We start from the raw sequence: 20,468 nt of genomic DNA on the forward strand, positions 1-20,468 counted from the left end.
GATGACTGAAACCTCAAATTTCCTCATTTTCTGTTTTGCTCAAAGACATAAATCACAAGTTCAAAAATGTCCTGAAAACACACTCTTGACAGGAAAGTAAATGGGCATCCTCTAAGATCCTGTACATATCCCTAAAAAATATCCGTCAGATGGGCTGTCAGACAAAATGCCATCTCCTGTCACTCAAAAACATACATGAATAATTGTGTATTTCTGCTCTTTGATCTGTTTAGTCAAGTTGGCCACATTAATTTCTCTACAGATGTCTCGTCATACGATAATTCCAGGTATTTGAGATTTTGTGATGAGGTGGAGCCTTGAAACTCTGCCAGGTGATTAAATGAATAAAGGGATGAGCACTGATTTAGGCGCAAACCAGAGGTGTCGCAAAAATCAGAACAATTTAGTCGTTGTAAATGGAAAGAAAACCCTGCACCACTACAACACGCAAACTTTAGCTTGATGCTATATTCCACTCAACAGAATTTCACACAGACGTGTTGGTGTTGAGGACAGAAAATCGACACTGGGATTTGTAGTTAGGTTTTTTTTTTCTTTACATAGTCGATTCATGTTTTGTATTTATCATTTAACCAGGAGTTTCATGTTCTTCCAAGCCAATGGAAGTGCTTCAACAGTAAGTCACCTACCATATTGTCATTTAATTCATTGTTCATATCGTTAAATATAGACTGATTGAATACATTGTTCAAATTCAGCAACTCAATGTTATATAAGAAACTATCTCTTGAAAGACATGATGCTAAAGTGAGGTGTGCGTGGTTACACGAAAACCAGTTGCTACAGATAAATACTATCAGACAGCATCACTGATCACCTGAGACAGGCTTGTTAGAGGACATCACTACCTGAAGGCTGCTGACAGACTTCAGACTCCTTCGCTGTCGGGTGATAACGGGGTGCGTTAGGCGATGAGGGCACAAAGAAACAGGCAGCCACACAACTTCCTTTGTTCCCTGCATTTGGATCTGGGCTGTTCCGCCTCATGGTTTTCTGCAAGAGTGACCTGGGTAAAGACAAAAAAAAAAAAAAAGAAAAGAAAAGGTCTGTATAATGTCTAACATGCCTAACATGAAAAAAAACACACACACACAGAGGATCAGATGAATCCATCTTGCTAGGTTAATGTAGAGACTTGAACTTGCGTGATCACACTGGCCTTCAAGTGGCAGGAAACACAGCAGTAATGATGCATCCTGTTGCTTCCCAGTCAAAATAAGGACCACTGGTATCACTGAGCAGGCAGGAGCCACCTGCCGCTTGCAACCACAATTAGCATAGACCCTGACGTGACCTACAGAAATTATGACACATGAAGTCACATTGCAGAACTTTAACTGGACTAATAATTTGATCTGTTTTCTCGCAACCTTACACAACGTCTCTTGTCACTATTAATTACCACAGTGTGCAGAAATAATTGACCCCTCAACATCATAGCAGAAAATATCCAAGAAAAAGCCCCTAAATTACCAAACCTACAGTGGCCCTGAGGGTCCAATCCACCGCGACTTAAGAAAACACCAAGGCAGTAGACAAAACACAGGCAAACAGAAGGAAAATCAAAGACTGTACAGAAAGGTGTTTCTATATTTTTTTTTTGAGTTTTCTTCATTTGCATTGAATTTCATTGATTGTGTTTTGTCTAGTTGCATGTTTTCTTAGGTTTACAGTCATTGTAACAAGTCACTGTGTGAAAAGCGTGTGGTGCAAAAACACAGAAACAGAAATAAGACGAGGCACGATCACCTGTTCATTTGGCATAGGACTAAAATATAATTTGGGACAATCATTTACAGTCATACATTCAACAAACCAGAATAATGCAAACAAGTGCCTGAGTGTTAAAAAGGAAACAAAACAACAAAGGAGAGATTTTAATTCACATCAAGTCACGCTTCCAGATAGTCAATACAGCAGCCAAACAGGCAATGCGATAGTGTTCAAAGGTACAAAATGTTGTCCAGAAGAAAGACTGACTTATAGCATAATCTTAGAGCATCCACAGTCGTGTATTTTGTTTTTTATTTATACAGAAAACAGTATCAAACATTAGGCAAAGTCATCTCATGACAAAACCAAGAACATATGCATGCAGATTTGTTTTTTTTTTTATAATATTGAGCTTGCATACAAAGGCAGACATATTACAAAATCAAAATCACATGTTGGTTGTATTCATTACATATTCATCAGAGAGAGAGAGAGGGATCACTGTTGTGTCAAGCAGTATATTAAGATGCCAACAAGGTTTCACAGCCGGTTTGTGCCTTACAAATCAATGTGGCTGAAGAGGCTGTTAACACTTAAGGAAAACTGAGACGTGAGGCCTGATCAGATGCATTAAACATTTCATTACCCAGCTCTGAAGGCGTGATATCATTTATCAAAATCAAATTCAAAATCAATGGGATGTAGTGTGAATGGGAACGTAACAGCTCAAATAACACTACGTCAATAATAAATCTATGAGTTAGGAAGGTTAAATAACTGAACAAATGGAGATCAGGGCTGTTTGTGATTATCCACCAGCTGTAATTAGTGAGTTTAAATGATGTGATCTGACAGAGTCAACATGATCCTTAAAACAAACACGCCTGGCCTATCACTTACAGTGTCGTGAAGTAATGACAAAAAGCTGTTAGCTGAACTGCAAGCCTGACAGGAATCCTGAACGTTACGTGAGGACCTTTTGCACGGCGTTTCTGTGTTGCCAGTCAGTGCACGGTGGAAATTTACCAGAAAGGCGGGTGCGGGGGTCATGCAGAAAAGGTTATGCTGCGGAATCGAACTCATAAAATCGCACAAAATACATGGCATGCATCCCAGCCTACTGGTCCATGAGGGCAACTCAGGTTAAGAGTCTTCAGTCCTGTTTCTGGACTGCACAGGGCCTTAGGGTAATAAACCTAAACATAAAATATTAAAAGAAAAAAAAAAACAAACAGGTTAGAAGGAATCAGATAAAATGTTTAGTTATCTTTAGTATGTGACTTGAGTGACATAGCCCCTTGTGAGTTTAAACCAGCTCTATTCCCAGATGTGTGTGTCCAATTACAGAACATTTTACAGAGATTTGACATGTGAACAATATCAACAACACAGAGCACTAAGGTGCACATTCTCAGAGGATTTACTGCGGAATAGAAGGGGTTAAACATGTACATTCTGTTCCATACATTTATAGTGGAGCTGCTTACAATAAAAAAAAATAGATATAAATAAATAAAATCAAAAACCAGCAACAGAGTAACAGGATACGTACACAGCAAGTACATTAAAAATTCTGCCTTTCTCACCTCGGCCCATCGTAGCAAAGCTTGCATTGCATGACTGAACAATCGCAGTGACTTTAGCAAGGGTGTGTTTGCCCTTTCAGCAGCAAACTCGGACGTCAGCAAGAATAGGCTGTTGTAAACAATACATGCTGTTATTGTTAGTTTTTTCCTTTTTTTTGTGTGTGTGTGTGTGTATTTTATTTTACGTAAACTTTCCGCTTTTAAAATTTTGCCCTTTTGACATACAGCAGGTACATTTTCATCCACATCACAGCTGAAAATGCCACCAGCGAGTTTTTGTGGAAACTCATTTTCTGTAGTGTAAACAATAAGCCGCGCACACATCAGAGAGCTGCCCAATCCTGTGGCATTGTGGTTCGACAAGTGATTTTCACCAGGCGGGTCACCCACTGAACTTCATTCTGTTGTTGATTACTGCCGGCCTCCATCAAGTAGGCTCTCCACCTTCCAAACACACTGAGGCAAGGCTGTGTGATTGCCGTGCACAGTGACTGCGAACGTTTCCACCTCTGTGCTGAAATTATCCACAGATCATCAGAATCATCAGGCGCATACGAGATCTGCTTTTACATCCATAACCCTCTTCAGCACCTGAATAAACACACACGACTCACAGCAGCTATCACACTATTATGCTGTTCTTTTATGGTTTGACTCGGTGGCACTCTGCTAACACCCTGCACGGCCGTTTGAAAGAAGTTTCATCTTGCCCTCAAAGTCCTGCTGTTCTTTCGAGCACTCAATCTTAAGACATCTGCGAAAATCACTTTTGATGATAGACAATCAGCTGATTGAAAACAATGCCGTGCTCGCTTGATTCTTCTCCCAACTGAATCTGAATTTCAAAATGCATCTCTAGCCATTCCTTTTTTTTTTTTTGCTGTAAATAAGAAACCAGCATTTTGTAGTCTGCAAACGACTGAATGGACGAAACACTTGGAACCTTGAGATCACGGTTACCACAAAACCAGCTCGGCAGCTCTATATATTAGTGGTACACACTGAAAAAGATCAGTGAGTAATCCAAGCATAGGTGGCGCCTTGACACCTAGAATATTGGTTTGTCTATACAGAGACACACAGGGAACCGGTGTTTGTAATGTCATAAATACTTGCTGTACGTAGAGGTGAGGAAATAGTTTAGGTAAAGTTGATTTTTGCATTGGTTTGTTTTGTTGACAGTTTAAACCGCTGTCTAAGCCGTCGGCTTATTGGACAGTAATTTGCGGTAACCTGTCACCCTGCCAGCTTACAGATGAGTCAGTCTAGCAGAACTTATGCCTTTCAACCAACATTTGTCTCCTTGTACCCATAAAGCCTTGCATTTTGGGGTTGTTTTGTGTTGTTAGTCTGGTTATTGGCACCCTCCCAACAAACTGCACTGCAGTTAGATTGAAAGAGGACTGCAGGCCTCAGTATACTTCAAACAAAACGCTGAAGTTGTATCATGTAAAGGTGGATTTATGATGCTGTGTGAAGGGGTTATGGCACGGCGACAGAGACTCTAGACACTGTAGAGAAAACCATATTTTGGGGCTTCGGCAGCTATGGAGATGCTACATGGAGATCGTGTGATTGGTCAGCCTGAGCTGTGTTTTCTTTTGCAAGTTTAACAATCGCATCTTACAAAGCCATTTTCACTGCAAACTTTCTGCTCAATGGGACCATTGCTCAAGGCGAGGTCTCATGCCTGATTACGCATGATACATCTGTCTAGTGTTTTGTTGGTGCTGTCAATGGGTGAAATGCCTGTGAGGAGAGATTAGTTATACCCATTTATATGATTCATGGTGTCAAGGCTACAAAAAAAACAGTAAAGACACAGTTCTCGGAGATGGCCCGGGGAGGTAGTGGGATGCAACCAGGAGGAAGCTGTGACGGCAGACGTTTCTCTTTTCAGTGGGACTATTCTGAATAAGATTTAACACTTCTGCTTTTAGATCAGACCAACAATTCCTGCTAATTAAATGGAAAAATACATACAGTACATTCAGTCTGGTACAGTCTGATACTCCTGTCGGCAGTGTGAGTTAATTTGTCAGTGCCTTCGGAAACTGTTGATCTGACGTTGCTATGTTTACATTTGGTTTGATTTGGATGCTATAACATCATTATTACCTTCACTCTCAGTGGACGAGAATCATACTTCTGTCTGCAGCCGAAAGTCTTTTTTACTTTAACATAAAATTCATATGAGGTCAATGACAGATGCTGCTCGCTTGTTTGAAGCACTCTGAGGCCTTAATTTGCTCAGTATTTTGAGGAGGTTCTGGGTTCCTATGACATGGTTCTCACCTGGCCAAATGACTGAAACTAAAGGTTAAATGCTCCAGATTTCTAAAAAACAAACTTCTTGAGGGTGAGGGTGAACGACAGCATGACCCGCATTACCCAACAGCTTTACAATCGTATCAAAGTGCAACGTCCTCAAACGCGTGGCTGGTTAATTTATTCAGCTGCTCCTCTACAACACTAAATATTAGTGTCAAGCAGACTGAAAATGGGAGATTTACTTGAGAGGATAAGAGCTATTCCACTAAACCTTTCTGCAAAATCCAACAGCATGAAATTTTTGCTACATCCTTTGTTGGATTCTCTGTCCCCTACAGTTCTGTTTGACTTCACAGCCACCAACATGACAGTATGAAGGCTTTGTTTGTGCTGTTCTGGGGACTGGTGAATCACTGGTAAATTATTTAGCTGCTATAAAAGATCTAATTGAATAGAAAGCATTTGCTGCTTTTATCTTAACTGATCATCCAAGAAATCAGACTTACGAAGCTTGAAAATTCAACATTACAACCACTCTGATTGATTGAATTTCTCTTAAATGAGCGGCCATGCAAATCCTATCAGATATGTGAAAGTGTTGTTGAATACAAGCATAAGGTTTTGGATATTCTTTTTTTTTTGCTGAGCCCTGTTGAGAGGAAATATATTCCCAAAGAGAGGTGTCACAGGTCGCTGTGGCCAACGTGAGGAGAAATCCAGAGAAGAAGAGCCGAGTGGAGGAGTCAGGACAATGAAAGGAGGAGTCCTATCAGGTGCAGCCAGGGAGGGACAAGGGGGCCGACAGGTTGGACGACAGGACGCGGGTTTTCAGTCATTTAAAGAACCAGGTAATTCATTGGTCAACGTGTGCCAGCGCTCGATTTTCTTGTCCTTGTTTTTGAGGCAGTCAAACCAGTGTTTGAGCCTCTCTCCGTTTGCATTGATACCCAGAGATACGCCACCTGAAAGAAGACACAAAGACAGCACGATTCATGTGCAGGGTTCTTAGCACAACGTGTAGGAGACAGAACATCATTAAAATGTCTGGAGGTGCAACTTTCACTCTTCACTTTTAAGGCAGCATGGGCAAGCAGTTTGAAAAGTGCTCAGAAAAAAATGAGTGAGAATGTACACCTTCAGGACTCCATCATATAATGACTGAAAGCTCCAGAACAGCTAGGAAAGGGCCCTTTAGGTGAGATTGTTGTGTCAAGTGCTGTTTCCATGATTAGCCGCGAACGAAGTCAAGCTACCTGAACACCATATCTGTCTCTGATGAAAGCAGAGCTGGCCCGGCATGGCCCACCTGCGCTTACCTATGAAATCGTTAGACTTTCCGATGTCGTAGTCCCACACGGTCACCTCCAAGGTCTTTTTGGTGAGGTCTGCATATTTTATGTCGTAACAGAACTCCTACAGAGAACAGAAGAGCAGAAAATAAGAGCTCCTCTTACTTCCTCTTTCCAGTATGATCACGTACGATTACAATTACACATCATCTTTTCAGATTAACACAAAGGATAAAACCCTTGTAGGTGTAAAGGTCTTGAACATGTTGAATCAGAGTCGAGTCTGCTTCACCACCTTCACAAAAAAACACTGTTCTGCACAGTGCTGGGTTTTGCATAATTATCATTACAAACCTGAATGCAGCTGACATTTGTTTTATTTTCTGGCAAAATTGATTCTCACAATTCTGAGCGCCTCATTGAGTTTTAATTTTTTTGCCAGCGCCTAAAATAATATGCGGGTTAATGTCGGTGCAGTAGCTGCCTTTTCTCCCACTCAGGGAGTCATTCGCCTCATGGTCGAACATTCAGCCAGTCCTATTAGTGCAGGACCCTCATTCAGCGAGTCATTCAGTGTACGACAAGTGCCAGAAGTGTCTCGATTGGAACAAGGAGGAAATAAAACGTGACGTATATTCTAGGGCACTTTAACAGACTGACAGCATAATCAATAAAGTACACTGTCCACTAAATGAAACAAGCATTTTTTTCCTGCTATCAATTTGTACCGAGAGCGTTTATTCTGCATTTCAATCTGTGGTTCAATCAAGGTTTTGCTGCTCCACCTTAATGAAATCAATGCCTCGATATGGAGGAAGACCCCATTGCTTGTCTCTGACACAAAGGCCAAGAGGTGACGGAGGAATATGGGCGCAAAAAATGTCAGAGGAAATGTCAAGCCGCTGGCCTGCGTGAGTGTTTGGCCAGTCCCGTCCACTCGTATACAGGCGGATACTTCTGAGCCAAGCTACCCTGTGCCACGAAGCACTGAGGGGCCTCTTCAGCCTGGAAATCATGTTTTGCGTCCCTCTGCAAAACATGGACGGGTCCTCGGGAACGCTGGAAATACATTTCTGATTTCAACAGCATTTACAAAACTTACAGCTCAGTACAAATCAGTCGAAAAACACAGAAGGACAAAAACTGTTGGCAGAAATATATGTTTACATGAGACCACGTCACTAATAGTAAAAGCTGGATTAAGAAATTATGTCTTCAGGGCCTTTAAAGAAATGACGAAAACATTTCTCAGCACACAAAAGCATCAACTTAGGTAAAAGGAAAACAAGAAAAAACATAGAGGGAGGTTAGAGCGAGATCTGTGTTTATACCTCGTTGAATTCAGGATTGAGTGTCTTCTTCTTCACAGCAGTCTTGTGCTTTGACTTTTTGTTCTCGTCAGGCTTCAGGTACCTGGAGTGGAGCAGAGCAGGGAAGAAAGGGAGGAAGACTCATTACACTTTAGTACTGATCTCGCATCTTCTTCCGCCTCCCAGTTCTGTGGATGGGACAGCAGGGAGAAAATACTCTACCAACACATCTTTGTATAAAACACGATGTTGATGTGTTTTAAGTGATTAAGTGATTTATCTGAAACCCTCATCAGCTGTACAATGTAAAAGCTTCACACACTGCTCATCTCTCAGCTGTTATATTGTTCTGTCCTCCAGAGGGTGCTGTGGTACTGCCCTACATTCAGCCACACAGCTGCATTTCATTACACACACCACATTGCATTACTACTTTCTGTAGACTCCACCTGTGCTTTTATTAAAGACATTTGTTTTCATGTCGTCACCTCTGAAAACACTTCTCTATCAAGACTGAAGTCCAATACTTAGTTTAACAACAAAATTGTCTTTTTGATGGGATTACAGAGGTGAAGACTCCTTCCCTCAAAACAATAAGACGCTTCCAATGTCAGTCGATCCTGCAGATCTCCAGCATTCACAGTATAAAACCTAAGTCTTGTCAATATGAAGTTTTATGGATTTGTTTTGGTAGAATTGTATTATCTGTACAAAGTTAACCTGTTTGTGAGCTCCTTCCTGTTATTGGCTTTCATTTTATAATTTGTGAAGTCTCACTAAACTCAGCTGCCAGTTTATTAGGCACACATGGTCAAAACTAATGTTTAATAAAATAAATCACACTCACACCATGGCGATAACGTTCAGTTTTTACTTAAACAGTTTCAGTCATTTTGGAGGCTGTAACCTACAGTGCAGTTGGAATGTAGACCTGTATTACTTTATACTGAAAAGCATTTCAAATATTTAGTCTACGCTGATTCATACATGTGTGAGTAGAACTGACAAAATAGTGGAAAACTCAGTATAATGCAAAGCAATTCAACAGTAAGAGCTGAATCAATATCTCTCTAAAACAGTTTTAACAAAAGCTGAACAGTATCACCTTTGTGGGTTTAACAATTTATTGCAGGGCCGTTGCATTAGACCGGATTAACTTTGGTTAGATACACTCAATAAATTGAGCTTACGCTGCGAAATATGCAGTACAAATGATGTTTGACACTGTTTTGATTTGTTGAGGCGCTGCTGGTGTTCCCAGAGCACGTACCATTGTGGTTACTTATTTGTTTCAATTCGCCTTCACTGCAGTCTGTGAGTCAGTGGTGAAAACAGATTGTTAGTGCCACTGTTGCTCTGGGTGCAGGCATATGTGCTCGTGAATGCACAGCCAGTGTGTGTGTGTGAATGTGCACGTGGAGGCCGGACTTTTGTTTCTGTTTTGCCTTCATAAATGATGCAAAAGGCAGGGTGTGCTTATATCAAATCCTGCATTCTGGATGTTGTTTAGTACCTCTGTTCATTTGGCAAAAAAACTGTTTTAGGCAATAACGCTCGTTCTGATGTGGTATATTTCAATCCAGCAAGCAATTACAGTAGCTCGTCACATCCCTCTTTCCTCTTACTATGCTCACCAGACCCACACAGACTTCAATTTCCCAAGGTAACACGGAGACTTAAAGAGAGCCTAAATGGGTTATTGCTCACAAACTTACCCCAGGGGGAGTGGGGGCTGAAATTGTTGTTGATGAGGATATTGCAGCGAACCTAATTGCTGTCACGTAATGGGACAACTGACCCCGGGGCAAAACAAGCTAAGAGTGAGAGTCAGGATGTAAACAGTGCTACCGTGCAAAACAATGGTTTCAAATCTTATTTCACTGTGTGAATTATCGCAGGTTTGCAGTACTGCCATTATTAAAAGCTTTTGTTCATCAGCTGTGCAGTGACACTGAATACTCATTCTTTAAAAATATGTTTACCTCTAAGCCTGATGAAATGCACTCACCACTGACATTAACACTCATTTCATTTTAATTTTTCATGATGTAATCCACCACCCCGTCTACTAGTGTGTGTCTGAACTCTTCATTCATACTGCACATGCACTTTAAGGATGTCCCCAACAATACCAACACACACACACAGAGCAAAACATTTTTCGGCGCAGGCGACAGCTGTGACTCGATGGATCAGACAGAGTCTCGCTGGACATCGGCTGGTGAAAGAGGAGAAGCCAATCATGTCGATCTGACAGAGCATACATTTCCTTTATTCCCTCTCACATGAGGCAGTCAGTAAATCTGTTATCTGCCTGTGTGTCCTTCAAGCTTCAGGGAGATTTTCTCAACCTCAAACTGTTGGAAAATTGTTGCCAGCCCCTCTCCTCAGAAACGAGTTGAGCTTTTGTTCTCGAGGTGTGCACAGCAGAGTCGGAAATTAATTGCACTTTCATTGCTGAGCCAGATGAAAGACTTGGGAAATGTTCAGGTGTGATAAATAGGACTCTCCTTCAAATTGCAGCCCTGCGGATGGCCTCTTGTGCTGTGTGTCTTTCATGCTGCAGATAATCACAGTTAGTTTACCTCTAACATCAGCACTGCCAGATAATCCATTTCAGCACTTCTACAGTGCGTTGTACATCCTCTAAAAATAGCATTATTATGATGGCCATCCGGTGTTTTGGGGAGAAATGTGTGCTGAGAGGAACAGGCAGTGATCAATGGACCGGTTGCTTTATGTGAAGTCAGCCCATGTTTGTGAATGATGGATTCACAGGTGCTTCCTTAAAGTTACAAACACTTATATCAGGTCTGTGTTTTTGTAGGTTTAAGGACGACGAGTCTGTCTTGTACTTTCCTCGACAATAAGATCTACAAGACAACGAAAAGTCAATTTGCCGTGAAAATGCGGTTTCAGTATTCATGAAACCCCGGGGCTGGTTTGTAATGATGCTGGTGACCCCCTGAACTTTCCTCTAATGCAATCATAAGGTCAGATCTTGCTTTTAACCCACACTTTTGTTAATGACAGTGAATCCATGACATTGGTTGTGGATGCTGCAAAAGTTTCCACAACAAATTTAGTTTGATTTTTCAACCTTAAAGACCAAAATAAAGGTCAACTCAGTTGGTGATGTGTGAAATTGAAAGTAAATATGTAAAGTGTACCTCTGTGTATATGATATTAATAAACCAACTACCCATCACCTTCTGACTCTGGGAGGGGGAGAGTAGGAGGTGCCCAATCATATTCCACCCCCCCGGGCCCCTCCCCTGGTTATAATAAACTGTGTATATGTAAGTGTTTGCACGCAGTACTGACGTTTTGACGTAGGGGTCGGAGAAGCCGTTGGCGTCCATGGCGGCCAGGTGAGCACAGCGTATGATGCCCACCACCAGGCAAGACTTCTGGGTGTTGTACTTCAGAGAGATCATGATGCGTCCTCGTTCCTCCAGAGACTTGTCCTCTGTCTTGTTGACCTGCAGTGATAAAAATAATAACCAGCTCTTGTAACAAACACTGCCAGCCGGGCTTTGCCTCATGCCCACACAAGAATCATTTTCATGACGTTTCTCATCACTGGGAGATAACCAAAGCTTTAATTTCCAAAATGCTATTAATCCATGCTGACAAGAGAATCATTACTTGGAAATGTTCTCACTATGTCAGCAACGAATTTAATTCATTTTATTTTAGATCCCAGTGCTTTTTTTTTTTTTGGTCCTGTCAAGTATTTTATGAAAGTGAGTCAGTATCATTAAAAGTCTGTAGCAGCTACAGCACTTTCCTTCCTGACAGTTCTGTGTCTTGAAAATCAGCCAAACACTGATTGGCTGATTGACGCCATCTCCGTTGTAGATGGTGAGTTAATAGCCTCATCAAAATTAATTTGCCATGTTCGTTAGAGACAAGATAAACATCTGACTTAACACATGACCTGTGTGCCAAGAGTGTGGCTGTCTCAAACACCACATCTCGCCTTCTCGTTGATGAGCACAGCTTCAGCCTGAGAACCAGACGTTCGGGTCCTGACAAATTTGGATGATTCAGTATCAAACGTCATGTATTGAGCCCAGGCTCAATTTAACACCAAAAGGAGACTATGATCTGAAGCCGTCAGCCTCCCTGATGTGCTTCTGCATCTGTGTCCGTCATGCCAGTTAACCTCTACCTGCTACTAACACCCTAACCAGTTTCCTCAGTCCACAGATGACACACATGTACGTCCAGTTAGACCGAGATAAGACTGAAGACCTGATAAATTCACTAAAAGCACCGTGAGAAAACACAATATGATGCCTGAAAAATGGTGGCAAAGCTAAACCTTTTCTCACACACAGTATCACAGAGAAACTAAACAACCCTGTCACCACGTCCTGGCCATGGCAACAGGTCCACTAGACAGAGGGAACGCTGACTATCAAAAGAAGATAGGGTGCAACTAAAACCAACCAATTGGTCAAGCATCAGTCCATCAGCTGAGTCGGTACTTGCTTATTGGTGAAGCTAGACCCCTGCTTTGCCAGACGTTCATCATACTCTTATCAGTGTGATTTTCTTTTTTTTTTTCCCGCATTCTTCCAGCCCTCTGGAGAGCTCTCCAAAGAGAAAAATACATGCTTGAGCATTATGACTTTTTACTGAAATGCAGCCCAGGCCCCTTAAGAGCTATCTGAGTTTTTTTTTTTTTTTTTTTTGCACTGCTATGCCCAGTGACTTAGAAATGCAATTTACCAGCAACACTCCCGCAGCTGCTGATTGCGTGAATATGCGCCGGGCTTTCCCTTACTTCAGCACTTATTTTTAACCACATATACGGTATAAGAGCAGAGCAAATGCATATGGATGCTTTTCTGTCTCATTCTGCCTCTCTGTCTCATTTATGACAAACTGCAAATTACTTCACAGTGGAGCTAAGCTATAAAGTTAGACTTAAGAGACAAATAGTTCCAGAAAAAGTAGGTTAAATTAGTGTGTTTCTTCAGTGAAATGTACATTTGCAATGTTAAAATACATGACTTCTTGTTTTCCATTTTCGAACTTCAGTACTCTTCAGCTACAAGTGACCGACTCGTGTGACAGAAGGCTTTATACAACTTTGTTCACATGCTGTAGTCCTCCCTAAGGTCTGTAAAAAAAAAACGTTTGATGTTTAAAATCAGTGGAGTTCACCTCCAAGCCCTGGGTCTGGTTTAGCTTTGGGTTTTCCAAATGTGATTTATTAAGACATTTCCGACACTTATCCACGTCATTTGTTGCATGAGGACACACAATATCCAGTGGGAAGAGGGAAATAGAGACAGAGCGCAGGCAATGCGTGATAGTGATCTGCATTCATGGACATATTAAAGGAAGTGGGTACCGGATGTGAATTAACTGGTGAATATAAAGGAGCATTTAGTAGCTAAAGAGCCTGATATTCCCCTCAAGAAAAGGTTTTGAGAAAAGGTTTTGTAGGAACTCACAAAATCTCATGACAACTTGTACAAACCAGAAAGAAAAAATGCATCTGCTTTGGTTTTTAAAGAAACAACTCTTTTAGTCTAGTTGTGCCAAAAAAAATCTTCTGTTTGTAGCTTATTAACACAGGTTACCCATGCACACGCACATGAATGAAGAAGTGTGATTTGGTGTACAACATTCAGAAACAATATGAGAACAATGAAATGAAGAAGAAAAACAGGCTTTGAAAAGCCTCTGCAGACACAGACTTCTGTCTCCAACACAGTCTTGTGCTGTGTGTGGGAGACAGTGCTCAACAGTCTGTCCAGCAGTGTCCACAGCAGGATACTAATCAGATATCTCCAGGGAACCGACTCTCTCTACATGAATCACAGATGACTTTTGCAAGACGTCTCACTGGACTTGTGGACTCGCCTTCCATTTCATCTGGCATGCCAGCATGTTTCAGATGCCGCCTCGGTTTACTGTCAAATCCATTTAGTCCCGTCTCCTCCACTGCTGTTTATCCGAGTTTAGGACAACCCACTGTTGTCTCTGTCTCTCCTCTAACAAGATGCGCTTTGGGAAGTCTGTGACAAACCAAGAGGCTGACAGGAATACGAGAGTATCAAGACAGAAAGTGAGTGAGGAAGGAAGTACACACCTCAGGCTGCCTGGATGGTATCAAGGTCGGCGTACCTGACAAGTGCAGACATCTTTACAGCGCTCGGTGTCTTCTTTTCTATCTCACACTCACAAACCATCCATTTAACCTGGATAGCCTCCCTTCCCTAACAGCAGATGTTTTTTTTTATGCTGCCATATAAACAACATATACCAGCCAGAGAGGCATTCAGGACTGAGACTCAAATGATTTCCGTGTAACATCATTAATCATGGATGTAAACACACAAATTGTCTGCAACTGCACGGCTCTTCACAGACTGAGGTCTGCTTTCTTTCCCTGCTTCCATGAGTCTCCTTTTCCTATTTCCATCAATCTGCTCAAACATAAAATCAACTTACATAAGCAAACGCACTCCTGCGCAGTAGTGTTTGCTTAACATTTTCCAGCTAATTGTACCATTGCCTGGGGGGAAAACTCAATTAAGATCGGCTAGAGGATGTCCATTAATTGAATTTAACGCACAGTATAACCGGACACCTCTGATGTTGCTCTCTGAACATCATTCTGAATGAATGTAGCTGCAGTGCTAAATAATTGAGTGAGATATACATCACTCTCTCTGCCTGCCTGCCTGCCTGCCATTGTTTTCTGAACTCCACAGACTGACAACAAAGCAGTGGTAGCAGAGGTAGCAACTCCAACACAATAATATTCCAAGTGTATTGACTGGGTTCCAGGTATTACTCAGCCCCCTCAGGGGTTACCAGGGAGACAGAGATATTACCAGGAACAAGGACTTGTAAAATCCCAGGATAAAGGGGAGTTTTCCATTGCCTGGTTTGTGTTGCCGAGCCAGTCGTCATTTGCAATTTTTAAACTTACAGTTCAAAATGGAAAATTTAGAGCCACAAGTGCCTCTGTCTTTGCTCCCTCCTAAAACCCAACAGCACAAAATACAAAATCCTGACATGCTTGGAGGAGCACAGGTCTTCTCCTGTGTCACATGTCATGACTAAACCTCTTTGAAACAATACCTGGGTAGTTCAGGATATGAGGCAGTAAATATTGGTAACAGGAAGCTGGGCCAAAATGCATCTCCTGCCAATGTCCTGGTAGGATCCCTCAGATCAACACCTTTCAGAGAACAGTGGGGCGCTGGCTATTGTGCTGATGCAAGGCCGCGGCTTACAGGGCACTGGCATTCACTCACAAACATATCCCGTACAGAGAGGATAGAAAAAGTAGTGCTGATAACAGAGGAGGTAAAATCAGATAAGAGAACCTGATGCTCAGGGGCTTAACAAAGAATTCTTGTCTCCCTGAAAAAATATTGCTGCAGGCCCGCCATCTTATTTTCAAATAAAACAAGAATAAAAGTCTAAGTTTTAAGTTTAGTTTAAGTTAAGTTACAGCCCAAAATACACACACATCAGATGGAGCAAAAACATTTTTTAGAGAAGCTTGGTTTAGTATCTGTGCATTTAAAGCTCCTGAAAACTTTTTCGGATCCTACGAATTGTCATTGTCAACTGATCATATCTGACTCACGGCGCAGGCAACATCCAGTATGCAAACAACCCCACAACTGTCGCAATCGATCACATGACTGCTGGTATGTGACAGGGCTCGCTCGCAGTGACAAACCTACAGACAACTATCACCCTGCATCTCTGTGACGATTTACAGCGTCTTTCAACTCATTCTTCTGTTTTTCAGGCCCACAACTTTACTTATTTTGGTTCATTCTCAGGTATTTCCCTCAAGAGTTAGTAGAAACCATAAACATATGAGGAGAGGAAGAGGAGAGTGAAAGGACCAGTGTGTAGGATTTAGTGGTATCTAATGGTGAGGTTCCAGTAAAACTTTATAAAGTAATAATGTGTTTATGTTGTGTTTACAGCTTGTAACTGACCCAGGTGACCCAGTACAAGTGCAAATAGCTTTATACTGGCTGCTTGTACAGTTTGATCTCTTACTGGCTTCCCATCCGTCTTTGATGGACCCAGGTCTCCGTGCACAGGCGTGGCCTACTCAAGAAAAGATTTTGATCTGATGGTGATGCAAAACAAGGGGCTCAGGGGGTCATCATTATCATTAGGTATCTGCCGGGGGTCATAAACATCCATTATATTCACAGTTTCATTACTTGTCAACATATGTTTCTTTGGACCTTTCTGCAGTTTTGGAAGGACGCACTGACCAACATCATCACCCATCCGCCCACCACCGTGACCTTTTCTGTGGGCTGTCCTGAACTATTCAGCACAATAGCAGTGTCACTGCTGGTGCTGGGAAATCGAACAACTTTTAATCACTGCCTTTTGCACTTTGTACTGAGACGAAGTGCTATCCAAAAAACAAGAATTAAAACTGACATTTTCCGAAATGGCAACAGGGTGAGAAACACATTTGTGGTCATCTTTTACAGTTAAACCTTTCATTGTCCAACTGAGCTGTGGGAATAGAGAAATGTGTTGCACAGAGACACTGAGCCAAGATTCATTGCCAGATAAGGCTGCTGGCTTTACGCTGTTCAGGCCCTGTTTCCGTCCTCTGGTTCCAGCGCTGGGGGCAGATCCAGAGTCGAGGCTGGCAGACACATCCATTAGATAGAAATGGGCGAGTGGTCACAGTGTTAGCAGGGACACAGCTGCCCAGGCACTTTGGGATTATCACAACATACAAACAGTTCCTCTGTCATTCAAAAGCCTTTATGTCAGCATGTGTAGACCCTTCATATTCATGGTGGTAACTATCTATAGTGACACTGAACGTTTTATCTCGACTGTTCCTGAGCCCGTTTCTGTTTGGTCCCTTCATGTGTACGTTTACCGCACATTCATGGGCTTCCTGTGTGCTCTAGCTTCACAGTGAATCATGTTCACAGTGATTTGGGTGATTTAATGACGAGAAAATAAATTGATTAAAAATATCATAAACTTGGCAGAAATATTTTCAGGCTTCTTTTTACTATATTTCAGCCTGTGACAGGTGCAATCCACAGGTTCGCCGGGCCGGCTGACTTGTTTATGAGCTGAACAAGCCAGTCAAAATGCTCCACTGTCAGGCCAAAGCCATCAATAAGACAGGTACTGCTAGCTGCTGGATGAGATGTTTAAATGCTCGGTGCTCCATTCTCCACAGCACAGCAAAACAACATCCTGTGCTCAGACAGAACTCCTCATCCGCTGCTTCAAGAGCAAGCAGAGCAGAAAGTTTCCTGCCTTGAGCTCTCTGTAACCGGTCATAGCGTGAAAATGGCCAGGCTGTGCTTTATACTCTCCCTTGCTAGGGTGATATGACATATGACAGGGTGGTCCACAATAACAAAACAACCAAACTGAAACAGAACACACACACCCTCTGAACAAACAGCGATTGAGTTCGACACAAACATGTGCTCTACTGCTGCCACCGCCACCGCATGCTGCAATGGTCTGAGCAACGAGCTCTAATGAAACCTTCCTCCAGTTTTATTCTGACTACAATGAAGCTATAGCTATATAAGAATGAAAGAGTATGTACACTGTGTGTAGAGTAACTGAATCTACTCTTTGCTGTAGGTACCTGTTGAAAAGCTGCAGGCAGTGTCTTCAAGCAGGTTCAAGCTTCTATCATCTAAATCATTTTCACATGTAGTCGTTGTGAAGGCAAATATTCAGCCAAAAACATCAGTTGATCCACTGTCAGGATGAGATTTTCGTGGCGTGAAAATACTATGAAAATTAAAATGTAAAAATACTTCATACTGAGTCATATGTCAGAGGCTTCGAGACGCAATGTTGCACATTTCAAACTGCTTTACCCACTAGTTAGGATTTTTTTTTTTATGTATATATAAAAAAAATCAAGACTGTGACTGTGATTTCTGCTGGCACTGTTACTCTGTAATCACTGCATGTAAAACGATAACCACCATACACATTTGAAATATGGTCATTTTGAAAGCATAGCATGTACTTACATTAAATAAACCTTAACCAGATCAGGGCCTTAGAATGGCGAATGCACCGTGGCTGTTTGCTACCAGTTTTTGCACAAGCATATTTTGTATTTTTGGACGCTAATTTCACACTCCCACATAGAGAACAAAGCATATGAGAAGAGCAACAGGAATTTGTCTCTTCAAACACAAGGCAGTGCTCTATGCTCCAAATATGGATGGTCCACAATTACAGTGTATTATTATTATTAACTGTGTAGGCACTTTGAAAAGGATATTCAATCACAGTTCAACGACACTCTACTCCACTCCCATGCTCTCAAAACACATAATCCACTCCTGCGCCCCACTCATGGGTTCAAAATCCCATGCTCTAATCTGTCATGTGGTTTAAATTAAATCCTTATGGATACTGTTGTTTCCTCTTGCAATTACCAACCTGCAGCCTTCTATATGGAAAAAGCCATACTGTGCCTTGTTATGACACAGCATCAAGAACTAAGCTTTTATCTCTTGTGTGCAGAGTTAACTTCTCCTTCAGCTCTCAACAAGGTAAAATTCTACTGGTTATTGTTTGTTGGATCACAACTATTGAACAGTATAAGGCATAATATTATTATTATTATTATTATTATTAACACAACAACAACAACAACAACAATAATAATAATAATAATTTAACAATGTTAATCTCAAATGTGATTTATATAAAATGCATATATAGTATATAGTATATAGAATAAGTTCAGTACGGTTCAGTGTTTCTTTCCACTGATTTCCTGATTGTTTTTCAGTTTAACATTTAATATAAATCTAGACACTCAGCAGACCTTAATTAGATTAATCAGCCGACACAGAGGTTAGATATTTTTAGAAAATGAGCTACAGTACAGAATAATAGTACTCATTAGCAATTATATTAGCCTGAAATTATAATCAGTGTATTTTAAGTGGTATAATGGTATAGTATAGTATAATTAAAGTATATAACGGAGGAAAGTCTAATATAGTACTGTGTGGTACTATATATACTGGACTAACTTATATTTACAGTGTATAGTGATGAATATACTGTAACGTATAGTAGAGAGGGGAATGTGTAGCTAAAACACTATAAAGCTTTTATAACCTCAATTCAAAAACAAAACAAAAAAACACAGAATCATATTTACAACAAATAAAAAAAACACAAATCTGTGACTGTAGCAGTGGACTTACAGGTAACTGTTTCTCCAGGCAGTTGTTGAAGTTTTTGATTTGGTTGGGCTTCAGCTTCTTGAGAGGGATTCGCGTTTCCCCGATGAACTCGTTGTGGCGGAATTTGTCCTCATCACACACTGAAATCCTGAGAGGAGAAGAACAGAGTGGGCGGAGGTGGACGTGAATGAGGTGAGGCTCGGGTTAAAACCGTAAAGCCAGTCATTTTCTACCTGTAGCCCATCATCCTCCATCACAGGGATTCAGTCCTCACCAGAATCTTCACCCTCACCACAGAGCTACTCCCGCTGCTCCTCTCTAAGGCCACTGGTCTCAGAGCACTGAAATAAAACCCTAGCTGCTCTGCAGAGAAGCAGTTCATAGGACTTTTGTCGGCCTCAATGAGTGTGACAGAAAATGATGGGATAATTAAGCTTTAGGAAGCATTCAGCCATGCACTGATCAAAAGAGTCAAAGACACTAAACGGAGAGGAGAAACCCTCGACGAGAGGAAGTGTAGAGAGAAATGACAGTGTTCCTGCTCACGTCAAAACAATGTAAAACCAAATCACGGCCTCAGCTCGGACATACAGTATCTGGCTGCGCTCATCTTATTTACTCAATTAGTGCAGCTGGAATTGAATTGTGCTGTGGTGCATGTTACAGTACATTCAGCCTGTTTACTGATTTGTATTATGTGCCTATTTACTGTTTCCACCCAACACGTAAACACACGTCCTCTTCTCGATGCATGACGACGTCCTTTGTAAACATTAGTGTATGTTTACCAGCGTATTCTTCGGTCGGTGAAAAAGAAGATTCGTTATATCACACAGTATAACTGCTGGAAAAAAAGAGATAATGATTGATGGTGAACTGAAAGGCGGCTCTCAATTCAAAACCACCGAGGACAAAGGCTCACATGCAGCACACTGTGCCTCGTGTTTTTACTTTCCAGACTGGAGATCTATATTCCTCTCTGCCATTTCATTACATTTATAATGAAAGTCAATTATTGGTGGAGCGGACAATGCTGCTCTCAGCGGACGTATATGTCTTCAATAA

At 41.5% G+C, this 20,468-nt stretch overlaps 1 protein-coding gene across 3 annotated transcripts in view; it reads right to left on the reverse strand.

The window, feature by feature from the left end:
* Nucleotides 1–2,097: 2,097 nt before the first annotated feature.
* The window catches only part of doc2b (double C2-like domains, beta), an 88,694-nt gene continuing 70,323 nt past the window's right edge, over nt 2,098–20,468 (reverse strand). For 2 of the 3 annotated variants that reach the window (XM_041052156.1, XM_041052155.1), the window contains 5 exons: nt 19,425–19,551; nt 11,515–11,672; nt 8,212–8,293; nt 6,908–7,004; nt 2,098–6,553 (listed from right to left, as the gene is read on the reverse strand). In XM_041052156.1, the coding sequence (XP_040908090.1) occupies nt 6,420–6,553; nt 6,908–7,004; nt 8,212–8,293; nt 11,515–11,672; nt 19,425–19,551 (598 nt within the window). In that variant the 3' untranslated portion in view covers nt 2,098–6,419. The remainder of the gene's footprint in view (nt 6,554–6,907; nt 7,005–8,211; nt 8,294–11,514; nt 11,673–19,424; nt 19,552–20,468) is intronic. The other variant, XM_041052158.1, reaches the window with a different exon arrangement.

This window comes from Toxotes jaculatrix, chromosome 12, assembly GCF_017976425.1.
Source record: "Toxotes jaculatrix isolate fToxJac2 chromosome 12, fToxJac2.pri, whole genome shotgun sequence".
Lineage (NCBI taxonomy): Eukaryota > Metazoa > Chordata > Actinopteri > Toxotidae > Toxotes > Toxotes jaculatrix.